The 19,173-nt window shown below is 41.9% G+C and overlaps 1 protein-coding gene across 31 annotated transcripts in view; it reads left to right on the forward strand.

Annotated features, from left to right (window-relative positions):
• Window positions 1-19,173, forward strand: part of ELAVL2 (ELAV like RNA binding protein 2) — a 258,364-nt gene that overhangs the window by 216,474 nt on the left and 22,717 nt on the right. For all 31 annotated transcript variants that reach the window (XM_078384900.1, XM_078384899.1, XM_078384907.1 and 28 more), the window contains one exon: window positions 13,522-13,675. In XM_078384900.1, the coding sequence (XP_078241026.1) occupies window positions 13,522-13,675 (154 nt within the window). The remainder of the gene's footprint in view (window positions 1-13,521; window positions 13,676-19,173) is intronic.

Genomic DNA, 19,173 nt, shown 5'->3' on the forward strand with positions numbered 1-19,173 from the left:
AAGAAACCCGGCCCGCTCATGCCTTCCGGCGCAGCCAGGGACGAGTGGCCAAAGCGCCCGGCTAGCTCAAGCGTCCCGGCGCTGGGCTACCGTTGCCCCCACCGCTGCCGCCAGAGCAGCCAGGAGGCTCCTCCTGGCTCTGGGTCACCTCTGCCCCCGCCAGAGCACCCAGGAGGCTCAAGCCTCCTGGCTCTGGGCTACCCCTACTGCATCCCTTTCCCTAAGTGTTGGGGCAAAAGAGCTACAAAGAAGCAGCCTCTTTGCCACCAACAGTTAGTACAGTGAATTCAAATTTCCCGCCCTTTCCCCCTGCCTTTTTGTGTTCGTAAGTCGAAGCTCTGTTTGCAAGTCAAAGCAAAGTTTTGCAAATGGAGCGGTTCGTAAGTCAAAATGTTTGTAGGTAGGGACGTTTGTAAGTCGAGGTTCCACTGTATTTGGTGTTCGTTCTTCCGTTTGGTAAGAAATGTAACACATTTTTCATCATTAATTTCTGATGTGAATTGTGAGCTCTGTACAGTAGTCTACAAAGCTATGGAATACTGTATCTAGGATTGGTCTATCCAGACATGTAATTTCAACTCTGACTGGCTGCAGCTCTTCAGAATTTTACTCAGAATAATTTCTTGGCTAGTACCTTTTCCATGCAAATAACCTCTCCTTAATACATCAACCAGCATTCCCTGGTTGTCTGTCATTCAAATACTAACCAGTCCCAATACTGCTTAGGCTCTGAAATCAGACAAGATAGAATGTGTTCAAGGTTCAGGGTGTTGCTATGTGTACGGAGTAGCTTGGAATAAAATCGTATACTGTACTCTGAAGAGTCCTATAATGTTCCATATATTGTCTCCCATTTGTATCACATTAAGTGCTTTCTTGTCTCTGCTTGCACTGCATGAAGACAACACGATGCCATACATTTAGACCATAAACGTATCCTTTTATAGCCCTGAAGGAGGTATTTCTATGTGTGGTGTGAGCAGTATACCATCCATAGAGTCTTCTTTATAATTATGAGGAACATTTTTCTCAAAAGAAAAAAAAAGCATTTTAATAAACCATAGCAACACAGAGCTGTGATTCTAGAATTGACAAAATTCCAGACTATTAATGATAATACCTTTATTTTGTTATATATTATTTCTCTATTTATAATATTTTACCCCACCTTTCTCCTCGAAAGGACTCAAGGTGACTTGTTCAAAAGACAGAATATGTCTGTACAGTGATTGTGCAATAGGTTGATTTCCCTACTTCAACAAAACAAAACATGCTAATCTTTATGCTAATCTACGTAGGACTGCCCCCTTGCCACCATGAGGTCCTCCCGTCCTCCAAGTACCTCAGTTCTTTTTTACCGCTGCAGCATGAGGTCTCCTCTTAGAGCTGCTCCTCTTCGCCATCGCGATTCCTGAAAAAGAACAGTTTTTCATTATTTTTCTGCCTATCTGCTGTAGTAAGAGACTTACTGCTTCCCTCTTCCCCTTTCCCCCTAGTTTTTCCCCTTCCTGCTATTTATGGCAAGGAACCACCCCCATTCAAGAAGTGCACTACGTGCTCTAATAAAATATTCCTATCAGACAGTCACAAATACTGTCCATTCTGCTTGGGGGAAACCCATCAGACCTCCTCCTGCCAGTTTTGCAAAAATTTTACGAAACAGGCGCTAAAACTGAGAGAACAACGTCTGAGGTCTTTGGGAAAAAAACACTCCAGCCTCCAACCATGGACACTCCTCCTGTCACTGCTTATGGGTCGCTCTTTCTCCCCTCTACAACCCACAAAACAAATCGTAACAGATACCGGATGGGGTGCACAATGCAACAGACTACAGATACATGAGAGGTGGTCACACAAAGAAGAAATGCTCCACATAAACAACCTAGAGCTCCTCACAATTTTCAAAGCTCTCCAGGCCTTCAAGCCACTTGTAACTGGCAACATCGTACAGATCACAACAGATAATAAATACATCAGCTCTGTTTTACCTGAACAAACAGGGATGCACCCACTCCCTTCCACTTCTTTATCTAACGGTTCAGATATGGGAATGGTGACTGGAATGTCATGTTTTCCTCATAGCAGTTTATATAGCCACACACAACAACACAGTGGCAGATGGACTCAGTCATCTACAAAACAAAATGCATGAATGGTCACTAGACCACATGGCATATCTCAATCTCTGCAACCACTGGGGAACTCCTGACATCGACATGTTTGCGACCCACAGCAATACCAAATGCGACAAAATCTATTCCAGAGGGGGAAAAGGATATGGATCCCAGGGAGATGCTCTGATGGCAGACTGGTCCAGGAATCTGATTTACATGTTCCGTCCCTTTCTACTCCTCCTTCGCACCATATCCAAGATCAGACGGGATCATACCAATGCTATTCTCATCACCCCATGGTGGCCAAGGCAACCATGGTTCACACTCCTCAAATCCCTGAGCAGCGACTACCTCAGACTGACTCCGGTCCCACACCTACTTTCCCAACACCACGGTCAAACTCACCATCCAGATGTGCGAACTCTCAGTCTCACAGCCTGGAGAATCTCACTTCAGTGAATGAAATTTTGGCTCATGCACGTAAGCCTTCCACAACCAAATTATACTCTTATAAATGGTCTAGCTTCACTAGATTTACTAGTCAACTCAACTTACCAGTCTGTCCGACCAATCTAGAAACCATTCTACAATTTCTCTCCTACCTTTTTCATAATCACCTGTCTCTCTCAACGTTGAAAGCCTACCTATCTGCAATCATAACTCACCAACCGCAAGACTTGGATGCTACCATGCTCTTCCATCACCCAAAACTCAAATCAGTTTTTACGAGGTGTCCCCAACATTCACCTCCTCTACAGTGGTCTCTCTCTCTGGTGCTACACTGCCTCTCCCTCCCTCCCTTTGAACCACTTGCCAGTATGTCTGAATACCTCCTTTCACTCAAAACGCTGTTTCTCGTTGCTATCACCTCCGCGCATAGCGCCTCAGAGCTTGCGGCTTTAAGAATCAATCCTCCTTTTCTCCAATTCCATCCCGATAATGTTATCTTATTTCCAGATGTCTCATTCCTGCCTAAAGTAGTGTCAACTTTCCATCTGTCACAACCTATTATCCTCCCTACGTTCTTTCCATCACCTACAACGGACCTAGAACACTCGTTACACTCACTAGATGCAAAGAGAGCCTTCTCTTTCTACCTCTCCAGAACATCCTCTTTCAGAAAATCTAAGAGACTCTTTGTATTGCCGCATCCCCCTCTTAGGGGCTCCCATGTGTCTTCACAGACAATCTCCAGGTGGCTGATTTCAACTATTAGACTTGCATACTAAATTGCTAAGCAACCTTTACCTGACAGAATCAAGGCTCACTCTACTAGAGCCACTGCCACATCTGTGGCTTTTCTTCATGGAGTCTCCCTTCTGGACATTTACAAAGCTGCTACGTGGTCTATACCATCTGCATTTTCTGCCCACTACACACTGATCCTGAGGGCCAAAGCTGATGCCTCCTTCGGACCGGCAGTGCTATCTTCAATCATGTTGTGACATCCCTCCACCTATGAGGTAAGCTGGTTAGTCACCCATTAGTGTGCATTCACAGAGACCACGAAGAAGAAAGAGAAGTTACCTACGTGTAACTCTGGTTCTTTGAGTGGTACTCTGTGAATTCACACTTCCCACCCGTCCTCCCCTCTGTCTGTCACTCCTGCTTTAGTTATGCATTGGCGGCGGGGGGGGGGAGAAGCTTAAATGATTATATTAGTACAAGTAGAGAAACACTACTTAAGATGGTGAAAATTGTGAATATTTTTAAAAGAACAAAAACAAAGATTCAATATAAGAAACAACAATTTGAAAATAAATTAAATAGTTAGAAAAATAAACCACTACATGGACAACATCTGAGAAATATTGATGGGAGAGCATGATTGTAATTCAGCATGAGCATGGCTAAAACTGGGCACCATTAAGAAAGAAACTGAAGGTTTGATTTTTGCTGCAAAAAAAGCACTCCAAACCAATGTGATGACAGCTAAGATTCAAGGAATTAGTGCTAATACCAAATGTCAACTCTACCAAGAAAATGATGAAATTGTGTCACACTTCATCTGTGAATTTCCAAAGATTACACAAACAAATTACAAAATTAGACATGATAAGAGTGGCAAAATTAGTGCACTAGTCATTATGCAAAATGCAAACCTCCGAAAACCCATGGGAACATCAGGTAGAGAAGGCATCAGAAAATTACAGAATCAAGATCCTGTGGGATTTCTGGATCTAAACCGACACCTTGAATGTAACACAACAGACATAGTAGTGATAAAACAATGAGTTGTCTGGATCATTAGCATTGCAATTCCTGGGGGTGCCAGAGTTGAAAGTAAAGAATTGGGGGGGGGGATGCAGAGACTTGGCAATCGAAACAGCTTTCAGTAGTCCCTGTAGTCACTGGGGCTTTGGGAACAATATCAAGAAATTTCACACAGTACTTTAAGTAGTTGCAGATCTCAGAAACAACACCACCAGAGTTACAAAAAGGCAATATTAGGAACAGCATACATACTGCATCAACATTTAACAGATACTTAGGATTTTGGTTAAAACTTTTGTCTGTTATATAATACCAGTCTGTTGTTGTTGTTGTTGTTGTTGTTTCTGGAAGCTAAATTGCTCATAAAAGAAACTTTAATTTGTTTAATCCGGGGTGGATTTGATTTAAATCAAGTCAATTTAAATAATGGTTTAAATTGAAAAAGTCAGATTTGTTGGCAATTTAAATAAAACACAATTTTTAACATTTAAATTGTGATTTAAATCAATTTTTAAGTCATTGATTTTATCCACCCTGCTTTAATTCCTTTTTAAAACTGTTTTATTGTTAAACATACACAACATACAAAACAACAAAGTAAGACATAACAAAAACAACAAAAGACAAGAAAAACTAAACATTTATGCTACGTATATAGATCAGAGATTTTGCCATTGTCTAGGTCATCAAATATCATCAAAGGGTTCTTGTAAGCATTGGTTCACCACGATCATTTCTTCCCCTAAGTTTTTGTCTGTTTATGGGCCCAATTGTACATCAGCTTCCAGCTTTCCTTTACAAAGTATCTTGGTTGATCCCATATTGCCTCTGAAAGCATATCTACTTCTGCATTATCCAGTAGCTTCTTTAATAGCTCCTCCATCATTGGTATTTCTCCATTCTACCATTTTTGGACCCAGAGTAACCTGGCTGCTGTGTAGATATAAATTTTAGTTTCTGTTGGACAATTTCTTACGACATTTTTCCGAACCTATAACCACATTTTTTTTCTTTTTCATATGACCACCATGTTGTTGTTTAGTTGTTAAGTCGTGTCCGACTCTTTGTGACCCCATGGACCAGAGCACGCCAGGCCCTCCTATCTTCCACTGCCTCCCGGAATTTGGTCAAATTCAAGTTGGTAGCTTTGACGACGCTGTCCAACCATCTCGTCCTCCGTAAAGATCTTAGCAGTTCGGTCTCTAGTTCTGCCCCTTCAGAATCCAGTTTGTACTTCTGGGAGTTCTCGTCCACATACTGCTGAAGCCTACCTTGGAGGATTTTGAGCATAACCTTGCTAGTGTGTGAAATGAATACAATTGTATGGTAGTTGAAGCATTCTTTGGCACTCACTGCCTTTCTTTGGGATTGGGATGTAGACTGATCTTTTCCAATCCTCTGGCCACTGCTGAGTTTTCCAAACTTGCTGGCATATTGAGTGTACCACCTTAACAGCGTCATCTTTTAAGATTTTAAATAGTTCAACTGGAATGCCATCACCTCCACTGGCCTTGTTGTTAGCCATGCTTTCTAAGGCCCACTTGACTTCATTCTCCAGGATGTCTGGCTCAAGGTCAGCAACCACACTATCTGGGTTGCCTGGGACATCCAGATCTTTCTGGTATAATTTATCTATGTATTCTTGCCACCTCTTCTTGATGTCTTCTGCTTCTGTTAGGTCCCTTCCATTTTTGTCCGTTATCATGTCCATCTTTGCACAAAATGCTCCTCTAATGTCTCCAATTTTCCTGAACAGATTTCTAGTTTTTCCTTTTCTATTATTTTCCTCTATTTCTTTGCATTGTCCATTTAAGAAGGCCTTCTTGTCTCTCCTTGCTATTCTTTGGAAGTCTGCATTCAATTTTTTGCATGTTCCTTGACCATTAAACACTGATGTGCTGCACCTTGCACTAAACATGTACATTCTGGTTCTGTGTAGCATTCTGTCTTTCAGTTATTTTTAATTTGCACCCAGCCCCCCTTTATGAACCCCCAAATTAGAAAAATAGTGGGTGGAACGTGCTCAGAAAGTCTCAATATGTGGTTTAGGGAGCATAGGGGGACAATGTTCTGTATTTTGAAGGACAAGATGCAGCCCTTGGGCCCACATACCTCACAAAACATTTTTAAATCAAAAATTCTTTTGCCACTAGAGCAGTGGTGTCGAACTGTGGCCCTCCAGATGTTCTTGGCCTTCAACTCCCAGAAATCCTGGCCAGCAGAGGTGGTGGTGAAGGCTTCTGGGAGTTGAAGTCCAAGAACATCTGGAGGGCCACAGTTCGACACCACTGCACTAGAGGATACAAAGGGATTTTCAGTTAACCTTCCAACTTTTATGTAAATCCAATTTTTCCATTAATAGAAAAATACTGTAGCAACCTTTACAACTTAGAACTAATACATTTAAATTATTTTTAAAGCTGCAGTGTGTTATGTTTGTCCCTTTCTCCACCTTGTTTTAAAACAATGACAATCATGTGGTGATTTTAAGTATTGTAGATCATGGTCTTGCAATTTTGGGGAATTGTACACTTGAAGTTACAGTACTTAAGGATTGTGGTGGTAGCCTCTTTTTTCTTGAGCCTTTCAGAAGTGCGAATTTGTCATATGAGTCTGGCAGGTTTCTGTGCAAAACTGGTTTTGGCCTGCCTAAGAAGGAACACGGTTTGTCCCTGTTCAGTGTGGTGCCCACACAATTGTTCTGCAGATGCCACACGCTTCCTTCTCCCACATCCCCTGTTGGCCGGTCACTCACTGGCAGCAGCATGTGCTTCCATCCTCTGCCTCCTCCTGTGGCTGCCCACTCAGATGAGAAGATGGGACAGGGAATCCTGTGGCTCTGCCTCTGAGTGGGCAGACACTGGAGGAGGCAGAGGATAGAAGTGCATGCTGCTGCCAGTGAGTGGCTTGCCACTGGGGGAGGCAAAGGACGGAAGTGTGCTGCTGCCCGTGCGTGGAGAAACCCACAAAGGAAGCAGGGGGGAGAAGTGCACACTGCCCATGGAACACCATGCTAAATTGTGTTGAACTGCTGAAGTGCAGCTCGTGCCCATCTCTAAATAGGAAAAATAATGGTTGGGAGGCAAAATATAAACATTTGGATCATGTACACTTGTTTTCTGTTTTCTTGATTTTGGTGTATTGTGACTGAAGCACTACATGTAGTGAAGCCCGTCAAGTTCCAGGAAACGGGAAACAACTAATAACACTTTTTTTTTTGGAGGGGGGGAGATATTTCTTTTTCAACTAGAGGATATGGGGTCTTGAACAAATGTTTGCAGAACTGTTGTTTTCCTCTATCAAAATGCTCCCCCCCCCCCATAATCTAAGGCTTCACAATTCAAGCTTTTAGAACCCTGGGTACATTCCAAGCCTATTTTATATCGTAATTTTAAGGGCAGTATCTGAATAGGAGATAATCCTAGGATCTCTATATAATTGCTTTAAAACAAGATATAAAGTACCTGTAATAATAAAGCATGGAAGCAAAAAGAACTGGCATTTCTTAAATGATAAAATGACACATTTACTCTATATTTAGAGTATAATTTATTGTATTTTCCCGTGTATTTAGAGTATAATTTACCATTTTTCCGCGTATAAGACGCCCTCATGTATAAGATCCCCCCCTCCACTTTTCTAACCCAAAATTTCTTTCCTTGCAAGAAAGTGGTGGGGGAAGGTGTTTTGGATTCCTGCTTTTCCCCTCCACTTTCTTTCCCCCTCCACTTTCTTGCACTTTTTTGTGAGGTAAGTGTTTTCCCCCTTGCCAAAGTATTTTCTTCTTGCCAAAGAAAGTGGAAGGGGGAAGCACTTTACTCTCAAGAAAGTGGAGGGGGGAAGCAGGAATAATCAAAGCACTTTGATTCCTGCTTTCCCCCTCCACTTTTTGCAAAGAAAGTGGAGGGGGAAAGCACTTTCCTTGCAAGAAAGTGGAGGGGGGAAGAAGGAATCATCAAAGCGCTTTGATGATTCCTGCTTTTCCCCTCCACTTTCTATTACCTCCACTTTCTTGCACTTTCCTCCATGTATAAGATGACCACCAATTTTTAATCTAAATATTTTAGACAAAAGTATCGTCTTATACACAGAAAAATATGGTATTACTTCAAGAGTGATTCCTTCTGTATCCAGAACTGCCAGAGCCACGCATAAGTGGAGGAGGTATTAGCTTTTGCAAAATCTTAGATTTGCAAAGAAACAAATTTTCACTTAAAAGCAAAAAGGAACAGTTGAAGCTGTACCCCAAGAAAGCAAAGAAATTGAATCCATAAATCAATCTCTGACATGGAACATGCATACCAATGAACTTTTTTTCTACCTTGAACTCTAAATAAGTTTACTTTGTGGCATAATCCAACTAGCCACTTCACTCCCTATATCAGTAGTAGTGTGGAAGACTGAAATAAGATACAGTGGTGCCTCACACAACGATGTTAATTGGTTCCAAAAAAATCAACGTTGTGTGAAACATCGTTCTGTGAAACACCATTTCTCATAGGAATGCATTGAAAACCGGTTAATCCGTTCCAATTGGAACGGATTGCCATCGTTCAGTGAAAATCCCCATAGGAAACATCGTTGAGTGAAACAATGTTTCCTATATTGGAATGTATTGAAGCTGACTCAATACATTTCAATGCCTTTGCGAAGTCCTTTTTCGCTCCTGTAAAAGTGTCTTACAATGTTTGGACGCTGTTTTAAATGATTGCAATGGTTAGTCCACCTCCTGAAACCTATGCAAACTGATTTTGGTGTTGTTCTGACACTTCGTTAATTTATGATGATTTTTTGAATTTTCTCCATTGGAAACCATTGGATGGTCTGTCTAATGGTTTCCAATGGAAAAAACAAAAAATCATCATAAATTAACGAAGTGTCAGAACAACACCAAAATCAGTTTGCATAGGTTTCAGGAGGTGGACTAACCATTGCAATCATTTAAAACAGCGTCCAAACATTGTAAGACACTTTTACAGGAGCGAAAAGGGAGATCGTTGTGTGAAAATCCCCCATAGGAAACATCGCTGTGTGAGGCAGCAAATTTAACAGAAAAAGGCATCGTTGTGTGAATTCATCGTTGTGTGAGGCACTCGTTGTGCGAGGCACCACTGTACAGACTTTGATAGTGTTGACATCTACCAAAGATTTGCAGCACAGTTCTGACCATAGTTGCTAAATATCTACTAGTCCAGTCTGATTGATTTGTATTTGAGGAAAAGAATTCTCATTGGCCATGATCCTGTTCACTTGCATGAACACATAAGATGCATGTGAGTTGTTTTCCAGGCCATCCTTTGTATACTCAGGAAACCCCACCATAGTAGGGACTGAATATGCCAAGCACACACAATTTTTTTCCTAAGTGCTTAACTATCATACCATCATAAACATACTCAGTCATGTCTGACTTTGGAAGTTAAGCAGAGTTCACGTTGGTTGCTGCTTGGATGGGAGACCTCAAGGAAATAACAAGGATCGATGGGTGAAGCTATAACAGAATCCTGCCTGAAACCCTAGAGAGATTGTTCCCAGTAAGACATGACAGCACTGGGCTAAATGAACTAGTAGTTTGACCCAGTGTAAGGCAGCTTCCTCTGTTCCTACCTGAGGTGAAGAAAAGTCTGAAATGCAGATGGAAAAGGCAATGGAATTGAATGGTTGGGAAAAAGAGAATAAAAAAGAGGCAGAGTGGATTTTTTTTTAAAAAAATCATCTATATTTTATTTATTGTTTCAGTTCAATTAATGCATCATTTATGTGCATGCAATTTATGTCCCACCACATGTACCAAAGGAGATCTAACAAATAGCTGAGATAAAGCTATTGAAGTAGCCTGCATCTGGCCAAAAACAGTCCAATTTTAATAATGTTTTAATTTGTTTTAATTTTACCTATACATAGTTCACATTGTAGTGTCTATGCTTTTAACTTGGCAATGCTCTGATACAAATAAAGAAATAAAGATGAATCTTAGAATGGGGAGATTTCAAGGTGTTTCTCCTCTCCCCATCTCAGCAACATCATCCATCCATCCATCCATCCATCCATCCATCCATCCATCCATCCATCCATCCATCCATCCATCCATCCATCCATCCATCCATCCATCCATCCATCCATCCATCCAGTAATTCATTCACTACAATTATAGTCCACTTTTATATTTTATATTTCCTCCACTTAATTCAAAACCACAAATGTGGGTCTCCTACCCCTCCCCACTTGTTCCTCAAAACATCCCAGGCTGAAAGACAGTGACTGGCCCAAAGTTATCTGGTGTATTCCAGGAGGAATATAGACTTGAACCCAAGGCTTTCATATCTTAATCCAAAATTCTGACCACTGCGCTAAACTGAGTTTTACTGTGGGCTTGCAAAGAATGAGGATTGTAATTTTCCCTGTTGGAGCTTCATATTTCATCTTTACAACTACCTAGTGGTATAGGTTAAACTGAGGAGTCATGACTTTACCAAGGTCACAAGTAAGCTTTACTAAATGAGAGTTCTAAGGCTGAAGTCACCACAGTCTTAATCAAGCAGTTAATCACTTTTGCCAGCTCATGGTTCCAGAATACAATAGGACTGCCATATCCGTGGGATTAGTAACCATGGTTTCACTTATCCACTGCCTGGAAAAAAATATATATAACCCAGAAATACACATTCCCAATGTGTGTTACCAGAACTGGCCACAAGATTGAACTGGAAACTATGCTATATACAGGTGGCTTAATGGAAATACAGTGGTGCCTCGCAAGACGAACGCCTCGTGGGACGAAAAACCCGCAAGATGAGTGGTTTTTGCAATCACTGTGGTGCCTTGCAAGATGGCTTCTTCTATGGCCGTGCCTCGCAAGATGTTTTTTTCCCCGCAAGACCGATGTCCTCGCAAGATGAAAATAATTCATTCGTCTTGTGAGGTTCCCATAGGAGCACATTGCAATGCATTTCTATGGGAAACCGCTTTTTGCAAGAAGAAAATTTCATCTTGTGAGGCACCACTGTACATTTGTGGCTTGAGGTCTGTGAGAAAAGCAGCTTCCAGTGATATGGAGAAGGTTCATTTATTTCGGGGGGGGGGGAGGTGGCAGTTCCTGGTTTTAGGAAAGCCTGCCTTGCTAATATGATGGTAGGAAACCCTGTCCTTTGGCAAGACTGGGCCAGGACTCCCTTTCTCAACCATGCATGGACATGAGAGAAACTAGAAGTAAGTGCTTGGTTTATTCTTTATTTCCAGCAGCTGCAGGAAGGGGCTTGGAACCTGTCCCTTGCACGTACCATGGTTTTACTGTATTCACTTAGTGCTGAGCCAGTTAGAAGATTCCCAGTAGCATAGAGCTCTTCAATCCCACTGTAAATTCCACGCTGTTGAAATCCAAATCTTGAGTTATGTGTATGGGATGTTCAAGTGGTTGTTTAACTGTGTATGGTTATGCTGCTAGTCTTTTGTTTAGTAGGAGCAATCAAGGTTTCCTGTAACCTGCACCTCCAAACCCTTTATGTGGGGCTTGTCCTCCATGCAACCATAGCGATCATGTTCAGCCCCTTTGGTTCTGGTTGTGATGGAACCCTGAAGAGGGTAGAGTTGTGCATGAGGGGCAAAAATGCCTGGGCTGAAAATTAGAGTGAATGTTGGGAGAAATGAGCATGTGTTACAGTGGATTGGACTTATTAAATATTGGGTTACTTGTTTGTGTATCAGGCGCAAAGAATGATAGTTGCCTTCTCCTTTTTCCTGTCACCCGTTTACCTTCTCAGTTAAATTTTCCAGTGTGGGATACCTTGCGTACATCCCAAGATCCATGTGTTCGACTGCCATGCAGTTTTGACCATTGAAAAGGCTTCAGAAGGGCCCCTGTATAGCAGCGTTTCAAAGGGCAGATGGGAAATACCGTCCCTTGCTGCACAAATGTCCAGTTTACAAAAGCCTGTGATTTGATATGATTGAAGTGTTAGATGTCTTTTAAAAAGAGATCCTTGTTGCAGAGGCAAAGTTGTGTTCTTAAGTGAAAATGTCCTTGGTGTATTGTATAAGTGTGTTGCATAACAGTGTAAGTGAAATTTTGATGAGGTAAAAACTCCTGTCAGACGAACCCCAGCCATTTCAGACATTCGTCCTGTATTAATCTTGCACATTTCAGTGGAGATACATTAAACAGTAAAAGAAAGGGTTTACCTGACTTTGCTTAAAATGGTTTAAAAGGAACTTGATCCAATGCTGGCTAATTTAGGAAGTGAAAAATCAAAGACATCTTATTTCAAGAAGCAGTTCTTACCTGTTAATGTTAAACTGATTTATACAAAGAAACAGATGGTCCTCTTAACACTCTTGAATACACTCTTAGTTCTTGGACTGCAATTCCCAGAAACTTTCACCACCAGCTGTGCTGGGTTTTCTGGGAGATGCAGTCCAAGAATGCCTGAGTAACCACTGCTCTTTTTAAAAAAGCAAAGTGTGCTAATTATATACCACCCCATAGCACTTAAAGCACACTCTGGGTGGTTTGCAAGTTAATTATGCAGGCTACACATTCCCCTCCCCCTAGCGAGCTGGGTATTCATTTTACCGACTTCGGAAGGATAGAAGGCTGAGTCAACCTTGAGCCGCTACCTGGGATTGAACCCTGGGACGTGAGCACAGTTTGGTTGCAGTACACCAGTTTAAGCACTGCGCCATGAGGTTCTAAAGCAGGCTTGCCCAACCCGCGGGCCGCATGCGGCCCAGGTCAGCTCGTAATGTGGCCCAGTGCAGTTTTTTATTTTAAAAGAAATTCCAAAGTTTCAAGTTACACTGCCGGCACTGCGGAGAACGACTAGGGCTGCCCCCCCATGTGGCCCAAACCAAATTTATGTGCGGCCCAAACCAAATTTTCATCTTCTAATGTGGCCCAGGGAAGGTGAAAGGTTGGACACTCCTGTTCTAAAGCATTGAACAACTTGAAAATTTGCTGCACTCAGCCATTTATGTGTTAGGTAGTAAATAAAATTCTACTGCAGTGAGCAGCTGGCTGTGCACTTCTATGTGTGATGGCAGATGTAGGAGGGGGGGAATAGTCTTAGTCTGCTAACCGTAAAGAGAAATCTTAGTTCAGTTTGCCCATGAACATGCTTTTGAAGGAAGGCCTCGTATGTTAAGTTCCCTATTTTCCTTATATGGCAAGTTGAAAACATTTCATCCTCTTATTCCATAGGTTTCCTATGCACGACCAAGTTCAGCTTCCATTAGAGATGCAAATCTGTATGTCAGTGGTCTCCCAAAAACTATGACCCAGAAAGAACTGGAGCAGCTGTTTTCCCAGTATGGCCGTATCATTACATCTCGTATTCTGGTTGACCAAGTCACTGGTAAGTTAAAATCTGCACTCCTTTGCACAATTTTCACCCTTCCAACCTGGAAGATTGTGAAATATCTTGCCTCCCTGTACATCATTTTTGCCTCCAGAACATATCAGAAGTATATGTGGGCCATAAAAAGCAATGTTCTACGGGAATTGTTCATAAATATGCATGGACAAAAATAGATTTTGGAACGTAGTCAGCCAGCCTGAGTCATTTCCACCTTAAAGGTGCAAGTTTGAAGCCTATTTCATGCCTTGTAATAAATGTGCAGCTGATTCATTTCCAAGCTACTGAGTGAAAGTAGCTGTCTTCTCCAAAAAAACCTTAAAAAATGATAAACAGACTTGCTTTTCTTTTGCAAAGGAAGGTATCACAAAGAAGTGCTCAGCTGATCTCTTAGACTAAAGCTAGAACAGACCTAAATGGATAATTTCTACTAAGATGTCAAAAAACAAAGTTGTTATGCTGAAGAATATGAACTGTGCGGTCCTAAAGAGAACTAATCCCTTGACTTTAAAAGGAAAGGACTTCTGAGAGGCATATTGATTTCATGCATCAATCCTAGACAGCTATTTTTAATGCATTCTTACTGAACAGGAGTCTTGTTTTTTGTGTGCAATATAATAGAAGCTGAGGGAGGTAGGCTTCTGCTGGAGCTTGGAATGTGGCACGTCCTTCCTCATTACTAAGGTTGAAATTTTCTTTTCACTTATTTCAGAATTAGAGATGGGGATGCACTGCCAAAATGGCAATGCTTCTTCGTGGTCTCTGTGAATGCACACAACTGGGTTATTCTGCAGCTGCGCAGGACCTCTCGGAGGTTTCTAGAGCTTAAAGACATGTGATTAGTGGGACGTTCCCCCATGGAGCAATGCTCCGCCCACCTAACGTCCCCTCAGTTCCTTTTAGCCGCCGCTTAGGTCATACCTATCTTGACAACTAGAGCAACATCTTTTGATCGTGATCGATATATTTCTTTGTCTGTGCCTTTACAGGCTTCTTATTCTTATTTTTTGACATTTCCCCACAAGTGTTATCCAGTTTACCTTCTCCCTGTGGTTTTTTCCTCCACCTTTCCCTTTACTTTCGTTTTCCCACCCCCCATTTTCCCTTTTCCTATCTTCCCACTCTTTTTATGCCTCCCCCCGGGCCCATTTAAGCAGTGCATGCTGTGCACAAACAAAATCCCGCTTTCAGATGGCCATGACTGCTGTCTGTTTTGCCTTGGGGAACAACATCAGAGCGAGTCCTGCCCGGAGTGCAAGAAGCTCATTAAACCTGCTTTAAAACTCCGTCTCCGGGACGTCACTTCCACTTGGGAGGGATGAGCAGCTAAGAACTAAACCTTGTCGGCAAAATGGTAAACAACTTTTAAAATGCATTTCTTCCTTCTGAAGACTGCTTTTTTTCTGCATAAACCTTCAGAGGAAAAGATAAGGAATGTGTACAGCTAGTTAGACTCTTTAAAGACTGTGTTGATTTAGACTGGAATACTGCTTTCGTTTTTGAGTCTGATAAGCTGTTAAGAGTTTTTTAGAGGCCTGCTTCTAAAGAAAGCTCCCTGTAACAATATTGTTTGTTTGTTTGTTTGTTTAATTTATATACCGCCCATCTAGTCAAAGGCCACTCTGGGTGGTTTACAGCATAATCAAAAAATAAATAAATAAATAAATAAATAAATAAATAAATAAATAAATACAGTATAAAAATAAATTCAACATATAAAACATACTGAAATATAACTACTGTTAAACAATTACACATTAAATATTTAAAGTGGCAATGCAAGAGTATTGGTGGCTGATAGCTTCATTGGGATTCCATGGATGGAAATGCCTGTCTGAACAGCTAGTTTTTAAAGCAGCTTTCTAAAGGTTACCAGCAAGGGGATGTCCAAGGGTAGTTTGGTTCCAGAGTCAGGGTACAACCGCTAAGAAAGCCAAGTTCCTTGTCTTCTCCTTCCAGGCTTCTCTCAGGGTCAGCACTCTCAGATACCCAGCCTGGGACAAATGAGTAGGGTGGGTAGTTGTTGCTGGGAGAAGATGTTCTGCCAGGTTCCCAAGTCCTGAACCATTTAGAGCTTTATATGTTAGAACCATCAGCTTGAAGCTGACCCTGAAGTGGACAGGCAACCAGTATAAGGTGGCCAGGGTTAAGGAAATATGTTGGTATTTACTAACTCCACCCATTGGCTTGGCTGCCATATTCTGGACCTGCTGAAGTTTCCATATCAGCCTCAAGGGAAGCTCCACATAGAGGGCATTACAGTAGTCTATTCTTGAGACTACCAGTGCATGGGCCAATGTGGTGAGTGACTGGGTGTCCAGTCTGGACGCAGCTGCACGATCTGTCAAAGATGAAAGTAGGCGGATTGGACCCAGATGCTGTTTGATTGTCCATTGACAACACTGGGCCCAGAAGAATGCCCAGACTGCACACCTCATCCTCAGCAGAGAAAGTCACCCCACCAAACCACAAACACTAGGGGCACCCACCCAGAGTACCTCTCTCTTGCCCAGGTTCAGCCTCTGTCTGTTGTCCTTCATCTACTCCAGCACAGCAGCCAGGCAGTGCTCAAGGGACGGGGCAGCACCCACTGCTGATGAGTGGAAAGAGAGATAGAGTTGCATGTCATCTACATGATGACACAAAAATTCGAATCTCCTGATGACCTCCCGCAGCAGTCTCATATAGATGTTAAGCAGCAACAGGGAGATTGTTGATCTTTCTTCCACTAGTTTTCACTCTGACTATCTAATGCCAAAGAAGAAGGATAAGGCTGTTAAAATTCCTGCTTGGGCAAGAGATAAAGCTTTAGATAAAACTTCTGACAAACCGTCACATCACAGCCTGGAGCACTTAAGGAGGGAGGAGGTGGTAGTCCCACCAGCTCAAGCTGTAGATAACCAGGAAGCAATGAACGAACTGACACAGATTGTGAAGGACATGTCCTGTAAAATGAGTCAGGAGTTTGAGCAAGCAGTGACATGAGCCAAGTCTATTGAAACGAGCATTAAAAACTTCAAGATCAAGTTGCAGAAATGACACAGGAGTTGAAAATTGTCAAACAGAAAGTTAAAGAACTGTGAAACAGGGCAGAATCAAATAAAATCAAGATAAGCAGCTTGGATGAGAGAAACACAAAAAACCAAAAATCTGATTTATCTGGAAGACAATTCCAGGCGGTCCAACATTAAAATAATGAATTTTCAATTGCAAAATGGACAAATCTCTCAAAAAAGAGATTATAACTTGGGTTAACTCCATAATGGGTACACAACACTTGGATGAACAGGACATAGAAAGAGCTCATTTTGTTGGTAATCCTAAAAGCCCAAGAATAAGATCAGTGGTGGAGAAGTTTTTTTAATTATATAAAGAAAGAACAATTTATGAGAGAAATTAAACAAAAACAAGACTAGCTGATCTATATGGGCACTAATCTGTGGATTTTCCAAGATTTAAACAGTAATTCTTTGAACTGGAGAAAATCTATGAAGCCTGTTACAGCAATACTGATCAAAAATAATCTTAAATACCAATGGGGTCATCTTGTTTTTTTGAAAATTTGGAAAGACCAGGTTCTGTTTAAAATCCACTGATGTGAAGAAGGCAAAGACCTGTTGAAGGCGTGGAAACTCTAGCAGGAGGAAGAGGGAGGTCAGGAGTTAATCCTGATTTCAAGCAAAAAACCAGAAGGTTGAAGCAGAAAGGACCAGATTCCTGAAGGGCTAGAAGATGTACCAACTAATGTCTCCCCACGCCTTCCAAGTCTTTTAATTTTTTTCTTTGACTTTTCTTCCCTCTTTCCTTCATTCATTTATATCGATTTCTTTCTCTTTTTTAGTTTTTAGTAATAACTATACTAATTATATTAATATTAGATAGCAACAGTAATAACAAAACTAAAATTACTAATCTGCTTCGGCATTGAGCCTTTCGCCTAGTATTGGCCTTTCGGTGGCTGATGTACCCTCCAGCCCGGCCTCAGCCCATTCTAGCCCTGCATCTTCAGGGCGGGTATATCTAGTACAATTTTCAAACACGAGAACATCTCGACACATGTCCCCTCTCCACTTTGAAAATGTGCTTGTGCACATTTTCAAATCTTTCTCCTGTTATGCATGATCCTCCGCATCAGGAATTCTAACTCCAAGAGCCTTCTTGATATCATTCTCTGGCCGATTACTGCAACCCTTATTATGTAGAGTATGACCCGTACCATCATCATAGAGATCATGCTGAACCACTGTACAGTGGAACCTCTACTTACGAACTTAATCCGTCCCAGAAGATGTTCGTAAGTTGAAATGTTCATAAGTAGAAGCACCAGTTCCCATAGGAATGCATTGAAAACAGATTAATCCATTCCGTGCCACCTACAATTAGAAATTTGAAATGCCTGCCTTTTTTCCCTGCCTTTTTCTGTTCGTAAGTGGAAGCTCCGTTCACAGGTTGAAGCCAAATTTTGTGGATGGAGCTATTCGTAAGTTGAAATGTTTGTAGGTAGGGATGTTCGTAAGTAGAGGTTCCACTGTATTATGAGGAACCAAAGATATGCCTTTGCCTATCCACCCCAAACTTCTTCCTCTTTATCACCTTCTCCACCCTGACACTAACATTAGGCTTATACGTCCAAGACTTCAGCTTTTGTCCAGGGTCTTCTGCTCTCCAAATCATCTCTCAAGCGAACTTTGCATGCAACAGACCAACCTCCATCTAAACCAGGGGTCTCAAACATACGGCCCGGGGGCCAATTGCAGCCTGTGGGATGATAGTTTGTGGCCCCCGCCTCTTCCCCACCTTGTAGGGGCTGGGTCCCGCCTGCTCCCCGAAGTGCCCACACGACCAGAAGGGGAGCCCTCTCCCTGACCGGCAGTCTTTTCCCTCAGGGGTTTGGCGCCACCAGGGCTTCTGCTCTTAGATCTCTCTCTCCCCCCCCGCTCTTCGCGGATCACCTGGCAAGGCTGCTGCTGCTGTCGCCTCGTCCTCTGCGCTTCTCCTTTCCCCTGCCTGGCGCTCCTCTGCTCCCTGCTCAGACGTGCTGCGGGAGGGGGTGCTGCTGAGCAAACATCCTTCTTGTTCATGCTCCCCTACCCCCTGCGCTCGCCAAGTAGTTGCCACCACTGCTGCTCCCGCTCCTTCTTCTTCTTCTTCTTCTTCTTCTTCTTCTTCTTCTTCTTCTTCTTCTTCTTCTTCTTCTTCTTCTTCTTCTTCTTCTTCTTCTTCTTCTTCTTCTTCTTCTTCTTCTTCTTCTTCTTATTATTATTATTATTATTATTATTATTATTATTATTATAATAATAATAATAATAATAATAATAATAATAATAGTTCTTAGTTCTTAGTTCTTAATTTGTTTATTTTTTCATCTTATTTTATCTTAAAAAATAAAGAGATTTGAGAAGATTGGGATTTTTTAAACAAAACCTTTTTTGTGGACAATCTGATGCGGCCCTTCCTCACCCAGACTCTGTCTCCAGCGGCCCCCCAGGTAAATTGAG

Source organism: Pogona vitticeps, chromosome 2 (genome assembly GCF_051106095.1).
Source record: "Pogona vitticeps strain Pit_001003342236 chromosome 2, PviZW2.1, whole genome shotgun sequence".
In the NCBI taxonomy this organism is placed as follows: domain Eukaryota; kingdom Metazoa; phylum Chordata; class Lepidosauria; order Squamata; family Agamidae; genus Pogona; species Pogona vitticeps.